Below are 20,169 nucleotides of genomic sequence, written 5' to 3'. Positions count from 1 at the left end.
ATTACCTGATCTATCCTTGTCAAAAAAAGAGGGTAAAAAAAAAGGAAAAGAGACGAAATGGCAGTGCTTTGAGCTCGCGTTTCTGCTGCTGCACGTCTCACCAATGCCTTTGAAAACGTGCAGCATTTTGTCATTGCTAAGCTTCATTACTTTAATCCATCATTGTTTAACTAATTTAATCATAAAAAATATTCCAATTAGCAACTTTAATTGGTTAAGAACCATTAGCTATCTTTAGATACTAACCCACCACATCAGTTTCACTAAAGTAACTCAAAACCTGTTATGTCCACTAATGGGATTTTAAGTGTTTTCAAAGACCACATGTATAACAAAAAAGTCAAACACGATCGAACTAGAGCAAAGACAATTGTGATTTTCTTTAGTTTCTATTGAGCTGGGATCACCATTGGCCTCTTGCAAATTCCCAGGAGATCCAGAGGAAATGTTGAGAAATGTACATTTAAGGCCTTCTTAAACTACTGATTTATAAACAGCCTTTTCACATTTTTTTTCAAAGAGGGAATTAGAAACAAACACAACACTGAATTGTCCTTTAAAAGAAGGAGAGTCACTCTTAGCTATTAAAAAGTTTTTTTTAATGTAATAGCCCAGATTATCAAGTTACCTGGAGCTTCATTACACCATGAGATAATACAGGTCATCTTCTGATATTACACCCATAGCTACAGGACAACAAAGGTGATTCACCAGGAAGTTGTAAAAGACTGCCACTGTGCAGCAATGAATGCTGGATACTGGCAGGGCCATCCCACATTCGCAGTTTAGACAAAGTGCTAACACAGTCTCCAGAAGGATGAAAACGCTGGCTACCCTGTACTGGCTTAGATCCCAGCCATGGCCATGCCCTGCCACAACCTACTCAACAGCGTTCTCTTTCACAAGCACATTCTGCACCAGGTTTTTGCTTTAACAAGCCCCCCAGTTCTGAATATTTTATGCTGTTCCGACTGATGTGATAGGAATAATAAAGACAGTATAAAATGTCACAGGCAGGGAGTGCAGCCTTGGATTTCCTGAATGGAATACAGATTACAGCGGTACAAGCAGAATCCTGGACTAGAGGAAGCAGTTTAGGGTGGTATTTATACTCTGGGTTTCTAAATAAACAAAGACCTTTAAGTGTTGCATAAAAGTCTGGGATATTCCCTGGATTCCTCTGGATTAGCCTGGAGTGTGACCTACATCACGATCAGACTGGGGTGGTGGGGGATCACATTTGCCTTGCAAATTGTGTTACTGCATGTACAGATCCTTAGATTTGTTTACTTTCGACAATAGGTAAATATGTTTAGAGAAGAAATTACAGAGTAAAACAACATTCTCTAATTTTACCATGTAAAATCTGCTTTCTCACCAAGACTTCACAGAAAATTTGCCAAAGCCTCAGCTCACATCTGATCACTTAAGCTACACTGACCAATCATTCCAAATGTTCACCCAGTTTATTTGGGATAAAACATCTGAAGGCTCAGATGTGTGTAATCCTCTCTCTCACTGTGTTTTTAGATTTGTCTTAAAATCACATCCATTAAAAACCTGGTGGAATCGGAAACTGCTCAGCCAGCTATTGTGATTATTGACAGAAACCGGTTCTCGAAGCAACAATGAACAATGTAAATGCAAGCAAAACTCACTTCTCCGAGAGGTCAGAGCTCCTGTAAGTAAGGTACAGTAGCTGTAGCTTTTGTTGCCACATGAACAAAAGACGAAGGTAACCTTATAGGACTTGACTGTTGGAGAATGTCGAGCACCCATTCAGCAGGCAAGGTCAGGGACTGCATGCCAAAGGGGAGTCATGAAATTCATACCTGCTAAGTGTCCTCTGCTGTGTTTAAGGAAAGTTTCAGTTCCGCAATAGGGAATCTAATACACATCCGCGAATCGTTGAATATATTGGATTTTAACCTCCAACAGAAGAACTGAAAAACTGGGTAAAACTTTTTGCTGCTTCAGCAACGAACCAGGTTTCTCATAAAGGAACAAATGGTATGAAAGCAGAACCAAACCTAAATCCGTATGGGGAAAAGAACAACACATTTAAATGGGTGACACTGTACTGCAAGAGTCAAATTGGCCTGCCTATGAAAGCATACAGAAGTTTGGAGTACAGGGCTGTCCAATAAAAGGGTCTCACCTCAAGAAACAAAATGTTAGGGGAAAAAAAGTGCTCTGTAATTAATAACCATAGCATTCATCTGATATTGGTGCTACAACATAATGACCATACATATAATATAAGATATGCAGTCACCCAAACACACGTAGAGAAAGCTTTGACCCTTCATCCAGTCTATGGATTACCCTGCATCTTCAGCTCATATTTAAGAACATCCCAGGACCTGTAAGAGCCCTGTATTCCTACACTGCTTTACTGTACAGCTAGACTGTATGGTCCACAGATTAGACGAAGCCAAACTAAAGGGCATGTTGTTTTCATCCCTCCTGTGCTGCTCTGAGGAAAACACAAATCAGTTCTTTTACAGACAAAACTGAAAGGATAACACACACTATGGACAACTAAAGTAACCCAGGTTACCTGGGGAACCGCAGACTCCTCTGGGAGCCACGTTTGAGCCGTCAGACACAATCTGACATAGATGTCCACCACTCGACACAATGAAGAATCTGTGCGTGGGCAATGTCCCTTTAACCCTTTGATGGTTAGTGTACCTCTAAGTGGCACTTGGAAGCCTTTTTTGTAACAGACACTTCAGAAGTCAGTCCTTCAGATGCAGTAAGCCTGTGTTTGTATGCATACACGGAAAAACTATCTTTATTTCTTGGACAAATTCAAGGATGGGAAGGGATAAACATCTTAGAGAGCTTGATAGCAGAGTGCAGGGTGTTGTTTTTTAAACCTTACCCATTGCATTAAAGATTTGTCATCATAGACATCACAGCATTGCAATTTGCACATTGATATGCCTCCCATAACTCAGAAAACCATTGTTTTTGTCACCTGAATAAACAGTCCTCTTAGGTAAAAAAATAAAACAAATGTAAATAGGTTTTGTTCTGTTCTGTCACCCACTCTGTGCAAAAGATAGTTTGCTTGTCTAGATGTATACCTGACAATGGCTTTTTTTTTTTAATAAAACGTCTCAATTTGGAGGAGAAAGGAATCATTCAACCCCTTTAACTGGTATTCTGCAGATTTACTTTGAAGAGCTACAGAGAATGCGAACAAAAACAAGTGTCTCACTGCTGAAACAAACCCAGTAATACCCAGCCCTCCTGGAGACGAGCTTATTACATCATTGCAGCAGCCGTCTCCTCCAGAGCTGCCTGCGTCTGCTCAGACAGAACTGCAGGCCCCGCTCTGAATTTTAAATTGAGTGCGAAGAGCTGTCAATACAGAAACAGCTCATCTTCTCCCAAGCCTCTTCCTGGGGCATCCTGTCTGTTCAAATTTCCCAGCTGGGGCTGCGAGCTGTACCAGTATGTCACCCAGCGCTCAGAGATGCACCGAGTTATGCCTTGCCTCTAATGGCAGAGCAAAGGCTAAATCACATCCCAATTTCTCCCACAATCCAACCAAATGAGCTCTTTCGTCAGTGGGTGACAAAGGTGAGGATCCAAATGCCTGAAATCAAGCTCCTCTGGCAGTCTTTCGGCTTGCTGCTTTCCAAGTTTGCAGGTCTCGCCTCAAGGACTTTTTCAACTTTTTATTTTTTCTCTCTCTTCCCCAAAAGGGTTATATTATATTTAGTGTTCCTATTATTAATAGATTCAGTTCTATTTTCATCCCTCTTATGACTGTGCTTCAGACTTAATTTGCAGTCCACATTTCTTCTCTTTGAAATCTCAAAGTACAGCATGATGAATTTCTTCCCACTTAATGCACACCATCAATTACTGGGATGTGTTCTATAGCGATTCTGTTGGGGTATTTAAAGACCCCTGTCATAAAGTGCTTTATTGATGATGTATAAGTACATCACCGTAGCCGGTGTCTGTACAAAAATATTATACATCATCATGAAGGCCTCAGCAAGACACTGCCACTTGATTCAATGTGCAGGGTGTCTTTTCCAGGTCACACCAGCAATCCTTAATTCACCTTCTCTTCTTTTATGTGGTCTTCTAGTTTTCCTAGTGTGAATATTGTTCAATGCTGAATGCAGAATGCAAGACTATGTATACTTAATGTGGGTGTGTGTATAGCATATCTATCTAACTATAAAGGCTATGTAGGTAGCCTCTATGCTATACACACGTATACACACGTGTGTATGTATAGCATATAGAGGATATCTACATGGTCTTTATAGATAGAGATGGATACAGATAGATACATAATCTATTCACACACAGCCACACTAATTATGTATTGTATTTACCACACAATACAGATGTTAAAGGTACAATTTGCTTCCCATTTGCAATAATCACATAAGGAAAACATTGTTGATTCTAATGGCGACAAAACTATGCAAATTAGTTTGCAGAATCCTAGGCCTATTTCAGCAGTTCTTCATTTCTTCTAGAATGCAGAATAGGAATCCATCAGCCTCAAGGTGTAGGAGCGCCCCCTGCTGTTAAACCACAATCTTTTATAAACACATTTCAGGAGCCAGTGTTACTTATTCGATTTATCCCATGTTTCAGATAATAAAACACATCTATCCATTCCTACAATGGGTATACACTGGGATGCTCTCCTTTTTAATTTGTTTCAGTGCATGGTATGCGAATGATAGGTTATGCTGCCTTAATCACCTGAATGACATCAGATGACGCAGTTTTACTTCCTAGTTTTAAATTCCAGCTCTGTCACTGTCTGACCATGTGACACCTCTCTGGGACATATCACTTACAGCACAATTGTATGTCCACCCTTTGAACATCAAACACGGAACACACCCACACCTCTGAAAACCTTGTGAAGACTTGTGACAAGTCATGGTATACAAATTATAAAGGTACCCGAAGGTTAACACAAAGTGAAGGTTAAGCACCTAAACCCAAATGTTCAATGCATAGATATTGAAACATCTTATTGGACAAATCCAGTACTGCTACAGTGTTTTTCATTGTTTAGCTCTGATTAGTCCAGAATCTGAATTAAATTTTCTGTACAAGATATAGTAACCCTACATTATGCATTCATACTGTCCTGGTAGCAATGACTACAATAATTTCCACTGATTAAAGCGGTTGGTGCATTTGATAGACTAAAACCATATCATTGCTCCAAACAAACATTCAGGACAGCTGCTTTAACTGCATTTTTGTTTTTTTAAAGCTGAACTGCTCTCTATAGACATAAAATAATAGTTCTAATTACTGTGAAAATCAATTCCCTGAGGCTAACCATGTTCTTCATTTTTTTCTAAGAATCTGTCACCATTAAGCCCAGTGGAGCTCTCTGGTAACACTTATTTATTCACAGCAATGTTCCTTTCAATTTTAGATCCAGTAAAACACAGTCAATGAAGGTGAGAAATAAATATGGTATTTATTTATACATCAATTTATCATAAAAGGGTTTAGTTTTCAAATTGTACTCCAGCGGGGGCATTCCGATCTGAATGATACACCAGCAAAACGTACCCCCGTACTGTCCGCTCCAATCAAGGAAACACTGGCTGAATGTGAAGTCAAACAATGTACACAGCCCAAAATTAAAGATCTCGCTTTCAAAAGAAACTGTTATTCTGCGCGATCTGCAGCCCGTGTCGACTACAGAGCTGCTATAACCGACTAATCCTATAAACACAGGGCCCTAGACACAAAGTGTGTGGGCTCGGAATCTGAAGCCGTTAAATACTTTTCCAGGTACCACCTGAAATGTGTGTTAACAACCCCTATACCAGCCAATGGTTAATCCAATTTTCACAGGGGAACTTGCACTTCTCCAAAACCCTGCATTTCCCCTAAAGGAAGTTAAACACACAAGTCCACCTATAGTGATTTAACTTCTCATTTCTAGAAGTTCCCATAGACAATGACTAAGCCAGAAGACGAAATACCTGGCTAAGCATATCAAATGAAGAACACAAAACCTGTGACCAGAACGTAATTCCCATCCATATCATAAACAAAAGTGTGCAGTTCTCACTAGTAAGTGCAATTTTTGTACTTTAAAACGCTGAACTGGTGGTCAAGATGCCACAAAGGCTGTATATAAAAATGTATATATTATTTTATTCTTAACAGTGGTTTGCTAAATTATTAATGGATATTGTTATGCTCTTGGGATGTACCTATTATCCTTAAGTCAAATATTGCAGGACTCCTGATCTCAGGTATTATGAAACAAGGCTACTTTGCAAAAATCTGTGTTTTCCTACAAAGCGAGCACAATAATATAAATAATAACCATAACAAGGCCAATAATAAGCATATGACCATAGCATTATACTGCTTAATCAAAGTTTTTCCACCACTAACAGCAACTGCAAATGCATGCTTTTCCACAGTTGAATCTCTCTCCCTTTTTTGACATTACACTGAGACAGCTTGTCGTTTGCATTGCCAAAATCGAAATAAGTATTGCAATTTGCCTCAGTATGCCCTGTGTAGGGAATAAAATGCTACAAGAAGATGTGAGCAACGATTTCTATGCACTCTGCAATGCTCATGATGATGATTATGGTGATTGCTACTGCTACTACAACAACAACCGCCACCACTACTAGTCTTGCAATTTATTGTGGCTTAATACGTCCCACAGTAATTCAATTATTGCCATTATGCCATTTGCTCAGCTCAGATCCTGCTTTTTCGCTTCCACACACAGGCCAGAGTTCACAGTCAAAATAAACAGACAGAATCACACGCAGCTTCTGGTTGGCTTTCATTCTTAAACTGCCATGCACGTTGCTTTATTTGACATTATTATCATTATTTTATTCGTGTCTGCATTGTGTTTACACGGACTGACACCTCGTGTTTTGTCCTGCTTTTGTCATTTTGTTTTCATCTTCAACCCCAACCACATGCAACCCACATACGAACCGGTATTCACTGCCAAATAAATCTCAATGGTTTGTTTTCATATTGTCCAACCTCATTTCTAATGAATCCCCACACTACAAATGCACTGCTTCATTAAATAGTAACAATAACGGCACCGTCACAATAATACAATCACGGTCCCACTATCACAGTCTTCCTCCTGAACGTGGGGCCTACACGACTCCCGCACATCCTCGGTATCTCATTCCCAGCGCATCCCACACACTGCCGCCCTCCTCCCCAGTGTTGGACTCACCTCCCCCGCGTTGGTGGTGGCGGTGCTGGCCGTCGAGGCGGCGCTGGGTGTGGGGGAGCGCTGCAGGGTGACGAGAGCCATGGCTGGGCAGGACTACCGAGGGGACTCCCTGGCCGGCGAAAAGCGCTCCTTTCCCGGGCAGGAGACGGTGAGGTTGTCCCTTACTGATAACCGTAGCTGGCTGAACAAGACCGCGTTTAGTAATTCCGACTTCACCGCCCTGATTAATCCATCATCCACTTTGGGCAGCCGGTGCTCCGCAGCTCCTGTGTATCGTACGATTAATGTATGCAATGACAGCGAAGGATGCACTTTCTTCCTTCTTGTCTCAATTGACAGTTCAGTAAGGTTAACTACACACACACACACACACACAACAGGAAATAGGAGGGGCGCAGGAGAGATTGCACATATGCCTCTTCTGTACTGATGCTGGGTCTATATGGTGTGCTGTGTGTGTCTGTTTGTGTAGCCCAGGCTATTCGATATAGGGTCACTGTTCCCAATTTGCACGATTGTGACGCAGTTTCTTCCAGCCACCAGTGTGGCAGCCAGTCTCCCAGTTCACATCAGGTGCTCCGGTGTAGCATCAGGCGTGCACGACCCTCAAAATGCATCGGCTGCAAATCAATGGCTTGTCTGTGGGTTTGCAAGCAAACGCACGCTGGCCTGATGGTAATGACATGATATGACGCGAAAATACGTTAACCATAACCGAGACGATGGCTGTGGGTATTCAATCTGTGCTGCACCCACATTGTCCACGATGCACAGAGCCCATAATTGTGCATGATCAGTGCGCAGCGTTCACAGGCAGCGCTGCTGTGTTTGCGGGGAGGGTAACTGGTGTGCCCTCTGTTTAGATGTATTTATGTTTGTTTTTGCCAATGTAAACCATTGCCAATGCACTAAAACCGAAACTGGGCACCACTGCACATTTAAGCTTGAAAAGCATTGAAGGTGGTTGATAAGATGTTTTATTTTTTAATAGATTTATTGTAAGAAAATAACAGAAAGTTTCCAAAGATGAACATACTGAATAGTGTTTTTTCCTCATAAATATTCCAGTTTCCCGTTTATTGCATTCAAGCATGTTTCACCTTCAATATTTCCTTCAACGTAAATAACATCATTTGAAATGTAAGCATCAAGTGTACAGATCTGTCTATCTGTGATATTGAATTATGTATGTTTGTGTGAAATAAGATGACCACTAGAAAATCGTAGATATGTATCACTAAAGACAACACATCTTAAGTAAAAATGTATATTACAGCTGGGGAAACTGGAGAAGGCTCTTGTAGTAGTGAACAGGTAATTCTAGTAGGCTAATCTAAAATGTCCTGGTGTGTGACTTTGGCTGCAATGTACGGTATCCGGTTTAAGTCACCTTGCCTACAGTATCCTTCTACACCCTGTCGGTCTAACACAGAAGGAGGGAGAATGCAGCAGGGAACTGAGTTGCAGGGGAAGCTCGGTCACTGTGAAACACAGATGTCATGAGGCCTCCAGCCAGGTTATGACTAAGCTAATTCTGGATTTTAGTGATGGACGACTAAGATATTACTACAACCTACGATATTACTGCAACCTCAATAAAACAGCCTTAGGACTGTCTAGATTAACTGATATAGGTATACAGTTGCAGGCCATGGCACTGAACTTAATCTGAGAAAGAAATGCACAGCGATCAGACAGTGAATCGCCTTTCAGGTTGTGGTTGGACTAAATGTGAAGTGGTTTACATCTGCAGTTCAATACCTTCTGAACTTTTACTGTTAAACGTGATGTGCCTGTCTCTATATAGCATTAGTGCTTAATATTACCTTTAATACAAAGACAATGTTCTGAATCCTTTTAGAACATTGTGGTACTTGTAATTATATCACACTGCTACAACATTTTACTGTTATTAATATTGCTGATCACTCTGGAACAAAATACATATTTATAGCTTTTGAAATGTATCCTCCAAGCACATTTCTGCATTGTATACACATACAAATATATAAGCATATAAATATACTCCTAGCTTTTGATAACAAACTACTTACACACTTTGAATGGTGAGCTTTTATGCTAGTATTTCATGCAAATCTAAACATTACATTTGCAAAGTGTCTGCCATTTTAGTGAATATGAAAGCTCATAGTGCAAACCTGGAATCATTTCCATAACCAAATTCTGAAGATAAACAAGGCTTTGATGGAAACTTGAAAATATGCATTGGAATCAATAAGCTGCTAGCCACCAAACTAACATTATGGGTCAACAGATCTCCTTTCACTACACAACACCCTGTGGTTTTACATTTTTGTTTTCTATTTTATTAGATCTGTTTAAAACCTAGAAATGAAAACTATAAACTAGTATGCCTGGCAGCTGTGGTCGGTTGGTGTCCTGCAAAGTATTATTAATTATTGCAACAACAAAAAAAGATTACTTATTGTGCTTTCTGTATTATCCTTTATTGTATTCAAATGAGGCTTTAGCATAACATAACTCTGTGTTGTAATTTGATGTAGTGCTTAAAAAAAGAATGATAACATCAAAGCTAATGAAGCTGATTGATCAGAAATGAACTAACCTGGTCAGCATACATTTGTTCCAGGATTGTATGTTGTTGTTTTGTTTCATTTTCTCTATGGAGCTGTAATACAGTTCTGTAGGGAGAGGGGTCGAGATCAGAGAGAAAGCCAATTGTTTCTATGTAGCTGAAAAGATTTGAGTTCATTACAGATTTATAAGGATAAATCTCTCTCTTTCTGCTCAAGTCTCCATCAGATTAACAGCTACTGTGTTATCACATCAGTTGCATTATAAAGGAAGTGTGGTCAGAGTGAAAGTAGGGACTCAGACAGACAAAGCGATGACACTTTGAAATCACTGTGGCTTCACTGAAACAAAAAAATAAATACAAATAAAGCAAAGAAACAAAGTATAGAAAAACAATTTGTTAAAGTCTTTCTTGCCCAATTAAAAAAAAGCTTCAAATTGCTGATGGCACTTACTTTAATGGACTATGGGACTGAATAGATACACACGCCTGTGTTATTCCCACGATACAATTATACCCTGAAGGATCTGGGCTGTTAAACCTCGCTGTTTCCTTTATGATTTCATGCAGAAATGACGTGCACACATGAAATCATATACCATAAATAACTAACTTCATACCTTATTAGCAATATGTATGTTCAGTGCCATCTCATAATATTTCTCAACAGCCATGTTCTTGTATCTCCATAGAGAGTTAATAATAGTCTGCTCTGTACTTTGCACTCACTGAGACTGAGTGCAAAAGCTTTCAAAAATTGAAAACTGGCAGTGCAAGTTCAAGAGGTGGGTCCTGACTGTGCGCCAGCAGTGGCAAGAGGGGAAACTAATCCAGAGGTGGGTCTTTAATGTCTGAAGTATATTTTGTATGCGTTTGCTCATAATTCAGGGCTTTTGTGGAGTATCGCTGCCAATTGTTTGTTAAGTTTCCCTCGAGTTTCGTGCCCTTAAATGTGACTTGATATGGTGGAAGACGGGGCATTTGCTTGTGTTGTTAACGCTGTTTGAGCATTTAGCTCACAACCTGGGAAACGTAGCAGTGTCAATGTTGCACACTTGCATTAAACATGAAGTAAATGAGCAATGGCTAGCTTGCTTTGGTGTTGTTGCCAGCGTTATTTTGATGTTACTTAACACTAACAGTCTGGGCATATGCCAGTGGGCATTGCTGACGTGTACGCATGCGTCGTTTCCGTGAGTCTGCGTTGGGAAATGTTTTAATTTGACACGACAATTAAAGCAAAATGACTCTCGCTCATACTATCACTAATGCCGCCAATCTTCTATAGTAATTGAGAAATAAAAAGGTGCTCATTTAACTAAATAGGAATAAATACATAAGTAACGTCTAAACAGCACTCACAGCAATCTTTTAACAAGTCAATCATATTTTCTGTATTTCGTTGTGTTAACGCATTTAGATCAACATGAATAGCCAACACACTCTTTGGCGCTTACACGAATAGAAAACTTGATCACTATCCTCATAAAAGCCTTAAAAAGCAAAGTGCACCTGTATAAATAACTGTGGCAACCCTGCAGATTTTATTTTATCTTTATTATCAGTCTTATCTGGAGGCTGGTACATTTTACCTGGACACAACAGAATTAGTGTATTAAAGTGCAGAAGAGCAAACCAATATACAATGAAAACAAACTACATGAAATTCATATCTAAGCCACTGAAATGTGACAATAAAAAAAGGGGAAACAATGGAATGGTGATAATGACTACATTTAAATTGTATAGAGGTCAATATTTTAAGTGCATCAGCCAAATTACGCCTTTAAATTGAGTTTAAGTGTTAAAAGTAGGATTATATTTTGGTGTATGCTAGGGTTAGGGTTAGAGTCCCCAGTTAGCTTAGGCTGTTAAAGATATGGTTGTGTTTCTGCTGAAATGATGGTGTTTGCCAGTGAAGGCGTTTAGGGTGGTGCTTGGCCTTAAAATGGGTAACCTACGGATGTAATACCAATCTTATTTGGACTTTAGGATAATTCATTTTTGTCTGCTTGTGATCTGTATATTGTAATGTTTAATTTACAGGTAACCCATTGAGGTATAAAATAAGGCATACGCTCTTAACATAAAATATTGTTCGGCACACCAATAAGTTAATTCTGTCAGGAATTGTATTAATTTAAATTAAACTAGATTATTATTATTATTATTATTATTATTATTATTATTATTATTATTATTATTATTATTATTATTATTATATATTTTTTATTTTCTCATGTGTGAGGTTTCAAGAAGGTGCCACCGCTCACTGGACTGGACTGGAGTTTGATAGCAGACTCAGTGGTATAACCCAGCAAAGGCATAACTGGAGTCATTGATAAATATGCTCTTAATAAAAGATCATTTAAACCTCTGTGTTTTGCTGGACAGACTAACTTTCAAATACCAAATGGCATGTTGGTTTATGGAGTCTGCCTCCAGTTGCCCTCAGTTGAAGATAAATAGATTTAAGGCCAGACCAAATCAAAACTTTGACCCAGCTGGGGGTACAGCTTCTTAGTTTGTAATTCACATCGCCTTTTTAATTATTAACAGTATAAAGTGGCTTCTAGTGATAAATAAACCCGCAATAGGGGACAGATTCACACTTTGTGATTCGCAGGTGGGTCAATTAATCTTGGTCCTATTAATCTTTCATCCTAACCCACGCCAGTCAGCCTCTATATCCTTTATTTTGTCTGTTGGTCACAGTGCATCTCACTTTCTTTTCCTGCAGACATGCGTGTAGCAGTGATAGGAGCGGGGGTCATCGGCCTCTCCACAGCTCAGTGTATTTATGACCGCTATCACTCCACTGTCTCTCCTCTGACTATTGAGGTCTACGCCGATCGCTACACCCCTCTGACCACCAGTGATGGGGCGGCCGGCCTTTGGCAGCCCTACAACTATGATGGCAACATTCAGCACAAGTAAGCATCTTGCGTTGGTTAGACCTGCTGTGTTTCAATGGTGACATTTGTGCTTTCAGAATAGAGACAGTTTTTGATAGATATATTTTGCTGTGTTTTCTATTTAGCTTGGAGCATTGTAAGAGATATCGCAGAATAGATTTTATTAGGAATTGCTGTGTTTTTAAGTTTTAAGAGCGAAATCAGGTTTGATTAAATAGTTTTGCCATTTCTTTCTTTGTGTGTGTGTTTTTTACTTTTGTTGCAGTAAATGGAACAAGGAAACATTTGATTACATTCTAAGCTGGGTCAACAGTCCAGACTCGATCAAAATGGGAATATTCACTCAGTCTGGCTACAACCTCCTCAGTGAGCCAGCTCCTGTGAGTTTCATTGTATAATAAGCCTCCATACAGAGCTCAATCATTCAGATAATAGCCAATAAAATATACTAAGCTAATTCCAGTGCTGCTTCAATTATTTTCTTTTATTTAGTTTTGTTCAGTGTGTGGGTCATGGTTGTTTCATTGCTTCTTTCTGTTACAGACTATATTGTGTGCAAAGGGAGCAGTAAAGCAGGCGGGGAGCTTCCTTGCAGAAGACGTATTACTTATTACAACATTTGTAATTGGATTCACTGTTTTTCTGTTTATTTTTATTTGTTTGCTTTTATCCCAAATCCTGCAGGATCCCAAATGGAGAGACTATGTGTTGGATTTCAGACACATGACCCAGCGGGAGCTTCAGATGTTTCCTGGATACAGGTATCACCTCGGAATTGCACCGCAGCCGTCAGCTGTGCAGGGATGCCCAGAGACAGTGCCTAGTAACAGAAGCGCTTGGTGATGCAACATAAACGTAACATTTCAAAATGGGTGCTCTGCCTACGGATCTCAGTGTAGATGATTTCTTGCCGGTTTGAGAGACGTGTCCACCTCACTGCTCCAGTCATTCCTGTTTTCACAGAGCTTTCACCATCCTCATTAGGAGTGTCGGAGGTTAATCTTCAAACCTCTGAACATTGGAGTTGAGATTTGAGATTCTAGGCATTTTAAGAGCTGCAATAAGAAACCCAAAAACGCCTCAAAACATCTCTTAATCCAGAAAAAGACAAATTTGATTAGTTTATACTCCCTGCCTGAAGATATGTTAACACCGTTTTTATGTAATGACTTGCAGCTGCCATTAACAAGTGTCTCCCAACACCGCTGGGTGAATAAGCTATTCAGGGCAGGGTGTGATCCAAATGCCTTACACTATTGTCTTTCACCGCAGTTAGCATTACCTTGCTACTCTAAGTTCAAGATTATGGCCTTTATCATTGTTACATGTTTTCCCTCTATCTGTTCCTTGCTGCTCTATGTAAATTTCAGCTACGGATGGTTCACCACAACACTGATGATTGAAGGCCAAAGATATTTACCTTGGCTGATGGAGAGGTAAGTCATATCAAAGCTGTTTCCACATATCAGACAGTAATCAGAATTGTTTTCAGAGCGTTGCCTTTTCACACCGCTTGTCTGTTTTGCCAGGTTAAAGGAACGAGGTGTGATATTTTATCAGAAAACAATTGGATCTTTCAGAGAGGTGAGGACGTTTTGACAAAAAACAAAAGAGCGAAATATATATGTATATACACTCACCTAAAGGATTATTAGGAACACCATACTAATACTGTGTTTGACTCCCTTTCGCCTTCAGAACTGCCTTAATTCTACATGGCATTGATTCAACAAGGTGCTGAAAGCATTCTTTAGAAATGTTGGCCCATATTGATAGGATAGCATCTTGCAGTTGATGGAGATTTGTGGGATGCACATCCAGGGCACGAAGCTCCCGTTCCACCACATCCCAAAGATGCTCTATTGGGTTGAGATCTGGTGACTGTGGGGGCCAGTTTAGTACAGTGAACTCATTGTCATGTTCAAGAAACCAATTTGAAATGATTCGACCTTTGTGACATGGTGCATTATCCTGTTGGAAGTAGCCATCAGAGGATGGGTACATGGTGGTCATAAAGGGATGGACATGGTCAGAAACAATGCTCAGGTAGGCCGTGGCATTTAAACGATGCCCAATTGGCACTAAGGGGCCTAAAGTGTGCCAAGAAAACATCCCCCACACCATTACACCACCACCACCAGCCTGCACAGTGGTAACAAGGCATGATGGATCCATGTTCTCATTCTGTTTACGCCAAATTCTGACTCTACCATCTGAATGTCTCAACAGAAATCCAGACTCATCAGACCAGGCAACATTTTTCCAGTCTTCAACTGTCCAATTTTGGAGAGCTTGTGCAAATTGTAGCCTCTTTTTCCTATTTGTAGTGGAGATGAGTGGTACCCGGTGGGGTCTTCTGCTGTTGTAGCCCATCCGCCTCAAGGTTGTACGTGTTGTGGCTTCACAAATGCTTTGCTACATACCTCGGTTGTAACGAGTGGTTATTTCAGTCAAAGTTGCTCTTCTATCAGCTTGAATCAGTCGGCCAATTCTCCTCTGACCTCTAGCATCAACAAGGCATTTTCGCCCACAGGACTGCCGCATACTGGATGTATTTCCCTTTTCACACCATTCTTTGTAAACCCTAGAAATGGTTGTGCGTGAAAATCCCAGTAACTGAGCAGATTGTGAAATACTCAGACCGGCCCGTCTGGCACCAACAACCATGCCACGCTCAAAATTGCTTAAATCACCTTTCTTTCCCATTCAGACATTCAGTTTGGAGTTCAGGAGATTGTCTTGACCAGGACCACACCCCTAAATGCATTGAAGCAACTGCCATGTGATTGGTTGGTTAGATAATTGCATTAATGAGAAATTGAACAGGTGTTCCTAATAATTCTTTAGGTGAGTGTATATTTATATATGTATGAGCCCCATGTGAGTCAGGATTACAAACTGTATAACACCTTTAAAACAATTCAGGCTGATGGCATTTTTGTATTCTGTAATTCGAATGTGTCATGTAGTATATCAAAACATATTATGAATATCCAAAACTTCAAGACGAAGATGCCACTGTTTATGAATAAATTCAACAAGGTATATTGCCTAATTTCTGATATCTTGATGTCCTGGAGAATTTTAAGTAAAGCCCAACACAACAAATTGTGAGTGTAGGAGATGCTTAGATCAGTGCAGTTGATTACATTTCTCTTGAAAGGCATGTGTACTGGAGGTCTCCAATCAGTCTGTAACTGTCCCCCCATCTCTCCCCACTGCTGAGTTTATAGCTGATGAATACTGGTGTAGATGTGATTGTGAACTGCACTGGGGTGAGGTCCGGGGAGCTGCAGCCAGATCCGGACCTCAGAGCAGGCCGAGGACAGATCGTGAAGGTGAGGTTTTCCCATGAGAAGACTTTGTACCATTTTAAAATCATTTCCATACTCGGATGGCAATTCATTCACTGATAAATAATTAACAGACAGTGTGATTAATGTCTATCATAGTACCATTTTAGTTTTTAGTTGTATTGTAGCCAACCTATAGATCAGATAGCATTCATATGTAGGAATATGCATGATTACAGCAATGGAAACAGAGCTGGGCCACTACAGTGGCTCTCAAAAGTATTCTCCCCCCTTGGACTTTTCCACAGTTCATTGTGTTACAACACGAAATCAGAATGGATTTAATCAGGAGTTTTTGCCACTGATCAACACAGAAAATGTCCATAATGTCAAAGTGAAAAATATAATCTGCAAATTGTTCTAAATTAATTACAAATACAAAGCAGAAAACTATTTAATGCATAAGTAATCACCCCCTTTGCTATGACACACCTGATTGAGCTGTGGTAAAACCAGTTGTCTTTAGAAGTCATGTAATTAGTTGAATGGAGTCCGATTTCAGGTTAAATACACCTGTCTCTGGGAGGTCCCACAGTTGGTTAGTACAATTCCTAACAAAAACTACATCATGAATAAGGTTCTTCAAAAGCACCAGTCAGGGGTAGGATATATGAACATTTCCAAAGCATTGCATATCCCCCGGAGCACAGTAAAGTCCATTATTAAGAAATGGAGAGAATATGCCACAACTGTGAATCTGCCTAGACCAGGCCATCCTCAAAAACTGAGTATCTGGGCAAGAAAGGCACTAGACAGGGAGGCCACCAAGAGGCCTATGGTAACTCTAAAGGAGTTATAGTCTTCCAGGCCTGAGCTGGGAGACACTGAGCATACTGCAACAATACCCTGGGTGCTTCACAAAAGTGGACTTTATGGGAGAGAAAAAAACTCACTTCAAATCTTGAGTTTGCCAGAAGGCATGTGGGAGACTCTGAGACCAAGTGGAGGAAGCTTCTATGGTCTGATGAGACCAAAATAGAGCTTTCTGGCGCAAACCTAACACCACACATCATCCTTAGAACACCATCCCTACCCTGAAGCATGGTGGTGGCAGCATCATTCTATGGGGATGCTTCTCTGCATCAGGGCCTGGAAACCTTGTAAAGATAATAAAAGGACATAAAAACAAAAAGGTCAATGTCCTGGAGTGGCCCAATCAAAGTCTGGACCTCAATCCAATTGAGAATATGTGGAAAGAGTTGAAAATTGCTGTTCACCAAAGGTCCCAATCCAACCTGATGGAGCTTGAGCAATTGTGCAAAGAAGAGTGGGCAAAAATTGCTGTGTCCAGATTTGCAAAGCTGGTAGAGACTCATCCACACAGACTCATGGCTGTAATTGCTGCCAAAGGTGCCTCTTCCAAATATTGACTGAAGCGGTGATTACTTATGCATTCAAGTAGTTTCGGTTTTGTCCTTGTAATTAATTTAGAACAATTTGCAGATTATATTTTTCACTTTGACATTATGGACATTTTCTGTGTTGATCAGTGGCAAAAACTCCTGATTAAATTAATTCTGATTTCATGTTGAAACACAATGAACTGTTGAAAAATCCAAGGGGGGTGAATAATATTGAGAGCCACTGTATATCAAGACAACATGCAGGTGATGGTGTTCTTCAGGACTCTTTTAGTTCATAATTTCCCTATGATAAATACGTGCTTAAAAAATAGATAACCTTGTCTCCATTTCCTCGATTCAGGTGGATGCCCCGTGGATAAAGCATTTCATTCTGACTCACGACTTGGAGTCTGGAGTCTACAATTCACCGTACATTATCCCAGGGTAAGGGGGGGGTAGCACATCCCTGTTTAGCTATAGGGTGTAAAGGCCTGTTGGATGATGAGTCATGAACATAGCAAATAAGGAATATATATTTTATAGTTTTTTTGTTGTTCTTGTTTTTTTCCATAGAAGTAGTTTAGTGACTTTGGGTGGGATTTTTCAAGTGGGCAACTGGAGTGAAGAAAATAACTCGAGAGACCACCAGAATGTGTGGGAAGAAGCCTGCAAACTAGTCCCCAGTCTCAAGGTGAGTGTGGCTGGAGATACATAACCAATTGAGGACTAAATTGCTGCTGCTCATTTTGGAACATCGAGCAACCGAGAGGTATTTTAAGCAGCTGCTAGAGTAATGAGAATGGATTTGAAAAGATGAATGTGTGAGTCACAGTGCGGCAGAGCTCCCTTTGCGTTTCTTGTGCTTAGGAGATTCTCTGAAACTATTTTCTATTTCCCTATATTTATTTTTACTATTGCATTCATCTGCTATCTCCTAAACATAGCACACCTCATGAAAAAGTGATCAGCTGCACTATTTCTAATGTAAACACATCCCCTTTCATTCACTCAGAGGGAGAATGCATTGGCATCTTGCATTGTCAGTTAGTTGCACATGATCATTTACTAATTGCCATTCTGAGTTTGCCAAGAACAATTTGCTGGTGTACCTGTGGCTTAGCATTTCACTTCTTTAATTACTGTAATTGTTGGCATCTAGTCCTGCTGTACTATATAACTAAGCGCTAGAAAGCTACAGAGATCTAACAAGACTTCTGATTTCTTTTCATTCCATTGGACACTTGAGACTTGAGAAAAAAAAGGATTAGGGTTAGGAAACGATTTCAAATTGAATTACTGCTGAAGGCTTATGGAGAACAAGAGGAAATCTATAATCTGTAATTGCGGGTCAGAGCTCCAGGTTTCCTTCATAATCAACCCTGACTAAAGAGTGTTCGGTTGATGTTTTGAGCTTTTCCAAGCATGCCAAGTGTGATGAATTGTCTCAGTACTTTTGGAACTGGCATTTTGTAGTCTATCAAAACATTACCAACATTTAATTTTTCCAGTCATGTCCCCTGGAAGGACCTCAAAATAATTAAAAGCACAAACACAGAGATACATAAATTAGAAGCCAGAGGTAGAGACACAGTACTGTTGTAGCTCACCTCAGCCCTGTTCTCCAGCATGCCAGGATCATGAATGACTGGTCAGGCCTGAGACCTGTGCGCAGCAAAGTCCGCCTGGAGAGGGAGACCCTGCACAATGGAGCAGCCAAGTGTGAGGTGAGTGTCTGTGTTGACAAGGCTAGGACAGCAAGGTGTGAAACACCACCTGAATGGGGTAGCAGTCGTGCTAGGTAGTTCAAAGGCTCCTGAACACATCTACACTTCCAGTTAATCTTGACTGGACGATCTAAATGATCCTACACCCCAAACACAAAGAAAATTCACACTTTCTTTTAATCACCCACGTGTGATGGACAAGCAGCAAGATAAAGTGGATTTCTCCTTGTTCAGGTGATACACAACTATGGCCATGGAGGTTTTGGGCTGACCATCCACTGGGGCTGTGCCATGGAGGCTGCCAATCTCTTCGGAGAGATTGTGGAGCAGAAAGGCAGGAGGCCTCTGTCTCGTCTGTGATCAGTGCCTGCCTTGGCCTCCTTCACATTGGAAATTTACACTCCTAAAACAATAAGACTTTTGCCAAACACACCTGAGAAGCCTGCATGCTAGTAATACAGTTACCTGCAGGCACACATTTACTTTTGCAATTAATATTTTCCATCCAGTGTGAAGAATCTAAAAGTGTTTTGATTTTATATTAGAATGATCTTTGTCTTTTTAATGGATGCTGAATCAGTATTTTCCTTAAATGACCAAGACTGGAATGCTCAAGAAGGCCACATTTCACCTTTGTACCACAAAGAATAATATATCTGTGTAGCAGCTTTGTTCGGCTATCTGATTTGCTTCTTTCCTCCATGAATTTACCAGTATTGTAATGTTTTTTATATTTTATAATCTCGAATATCCAACAGTTTATCCACAACAAGTGAAACTGATTGATAAATAGCATTCACAATGTTGTGTCACTGATGAGTTAAAAAATATATATTTAATAATTAAACTACATTTACATCTGTATGCATTATGGCTATGTACACACTCCTAAAATCATGATGTCATTAACCCTATAATTAAAGTAAAATGACAATCTCATTAATGTACCCTGTGATTGCATTCTCCTGGAGTTTGACACTGGTTAGTGCAATAAAACCAAATGAGAGAAACCATTAAATAAACGAATAACCGCCAAT

General features: G+C 40.1%; 2 protein-coding genes across 3 annotated transcripts in view; one reads left to right on the top strand and one right to left on the bottom strand.

Annotated features, from left to right (window-relative positions):
- LOC136713049 (protein phosphatase Slingshot homolog 1) overlaps nt 1–7,623 on the bottom strand; it is a 33,784-nt gene extending 26,161 nt beyond the window's left edge. Inside the window, exon 1 of the mRNA XM_066689943.1 lies at nt 7,241–7,623. Coding sequence (XP_066546040.1) covers nt 7,241–7,321 — 81 coding nt within the window. The 5' untranslated portion in view covers nt 7,322–7,623. The remainder of the gene's footprint in view (nt 1–7,240) is intronic.
- Nucleotides 7,369–20,168, top strand: LOC136713047 (D-amino-acid oxidase). Of its 2 annotated transcripts, none has more exons than XM_066689942.1 (11): nt 7,369–7,388; nt 12,538–12,730; nt 12,978–13,092; nt 13,397–13,473; nt 14,083–14,148; nt 14,242–14,296; nt 15,946–16,050; nt 17,770–17,852; nt 17,982–18,099; nt 19,034–19,132; nt 19,367–20,168. In XM_066689942.1, exons 2-11 carry the CDS (start codon nt 12,540–12,542, stop codon nt 19,490–19,492), a joined length of 1,035 nt encoding a protein of 344 aa, XP_066546039.1. In that variant the 5' UTR covers nt 7,369–7,388; nt 12,538–12,539; the 3' UTR covers nt 19,493–20,168. The 2 variants fall into 2 exon arrangements, with proteins under 2 accessions (XP_066546039.1, XP_066546038.1); XM_066689941.1 differs by lacking the exon at nt 7,369–7,388 and adding an exon at nt 10,484–10,633.
- The last annotated feature ends 1 nt before the right edge of the window (nt 20,169 follows it).

The sequence above is a fragment of the Amia ocellicauda genome, chromosome 17 (genome assembly GCF_036373705.1).
Source record: "Amia ocellicauda isolate fAmiCal2 chromosome 17, fAmiCal2.hap1, whole genome shotgun sequence".
NCBI lineage: Eukaryota > Metazoa > Chordata > Actinopteri > Amiiformes > Amiidae > Amia > Amia ocellicauda.
Note: the sequence above shows the minus strand (reverse complement) of the source record. Positions and strands in the feature narration are given on the sequence as shown.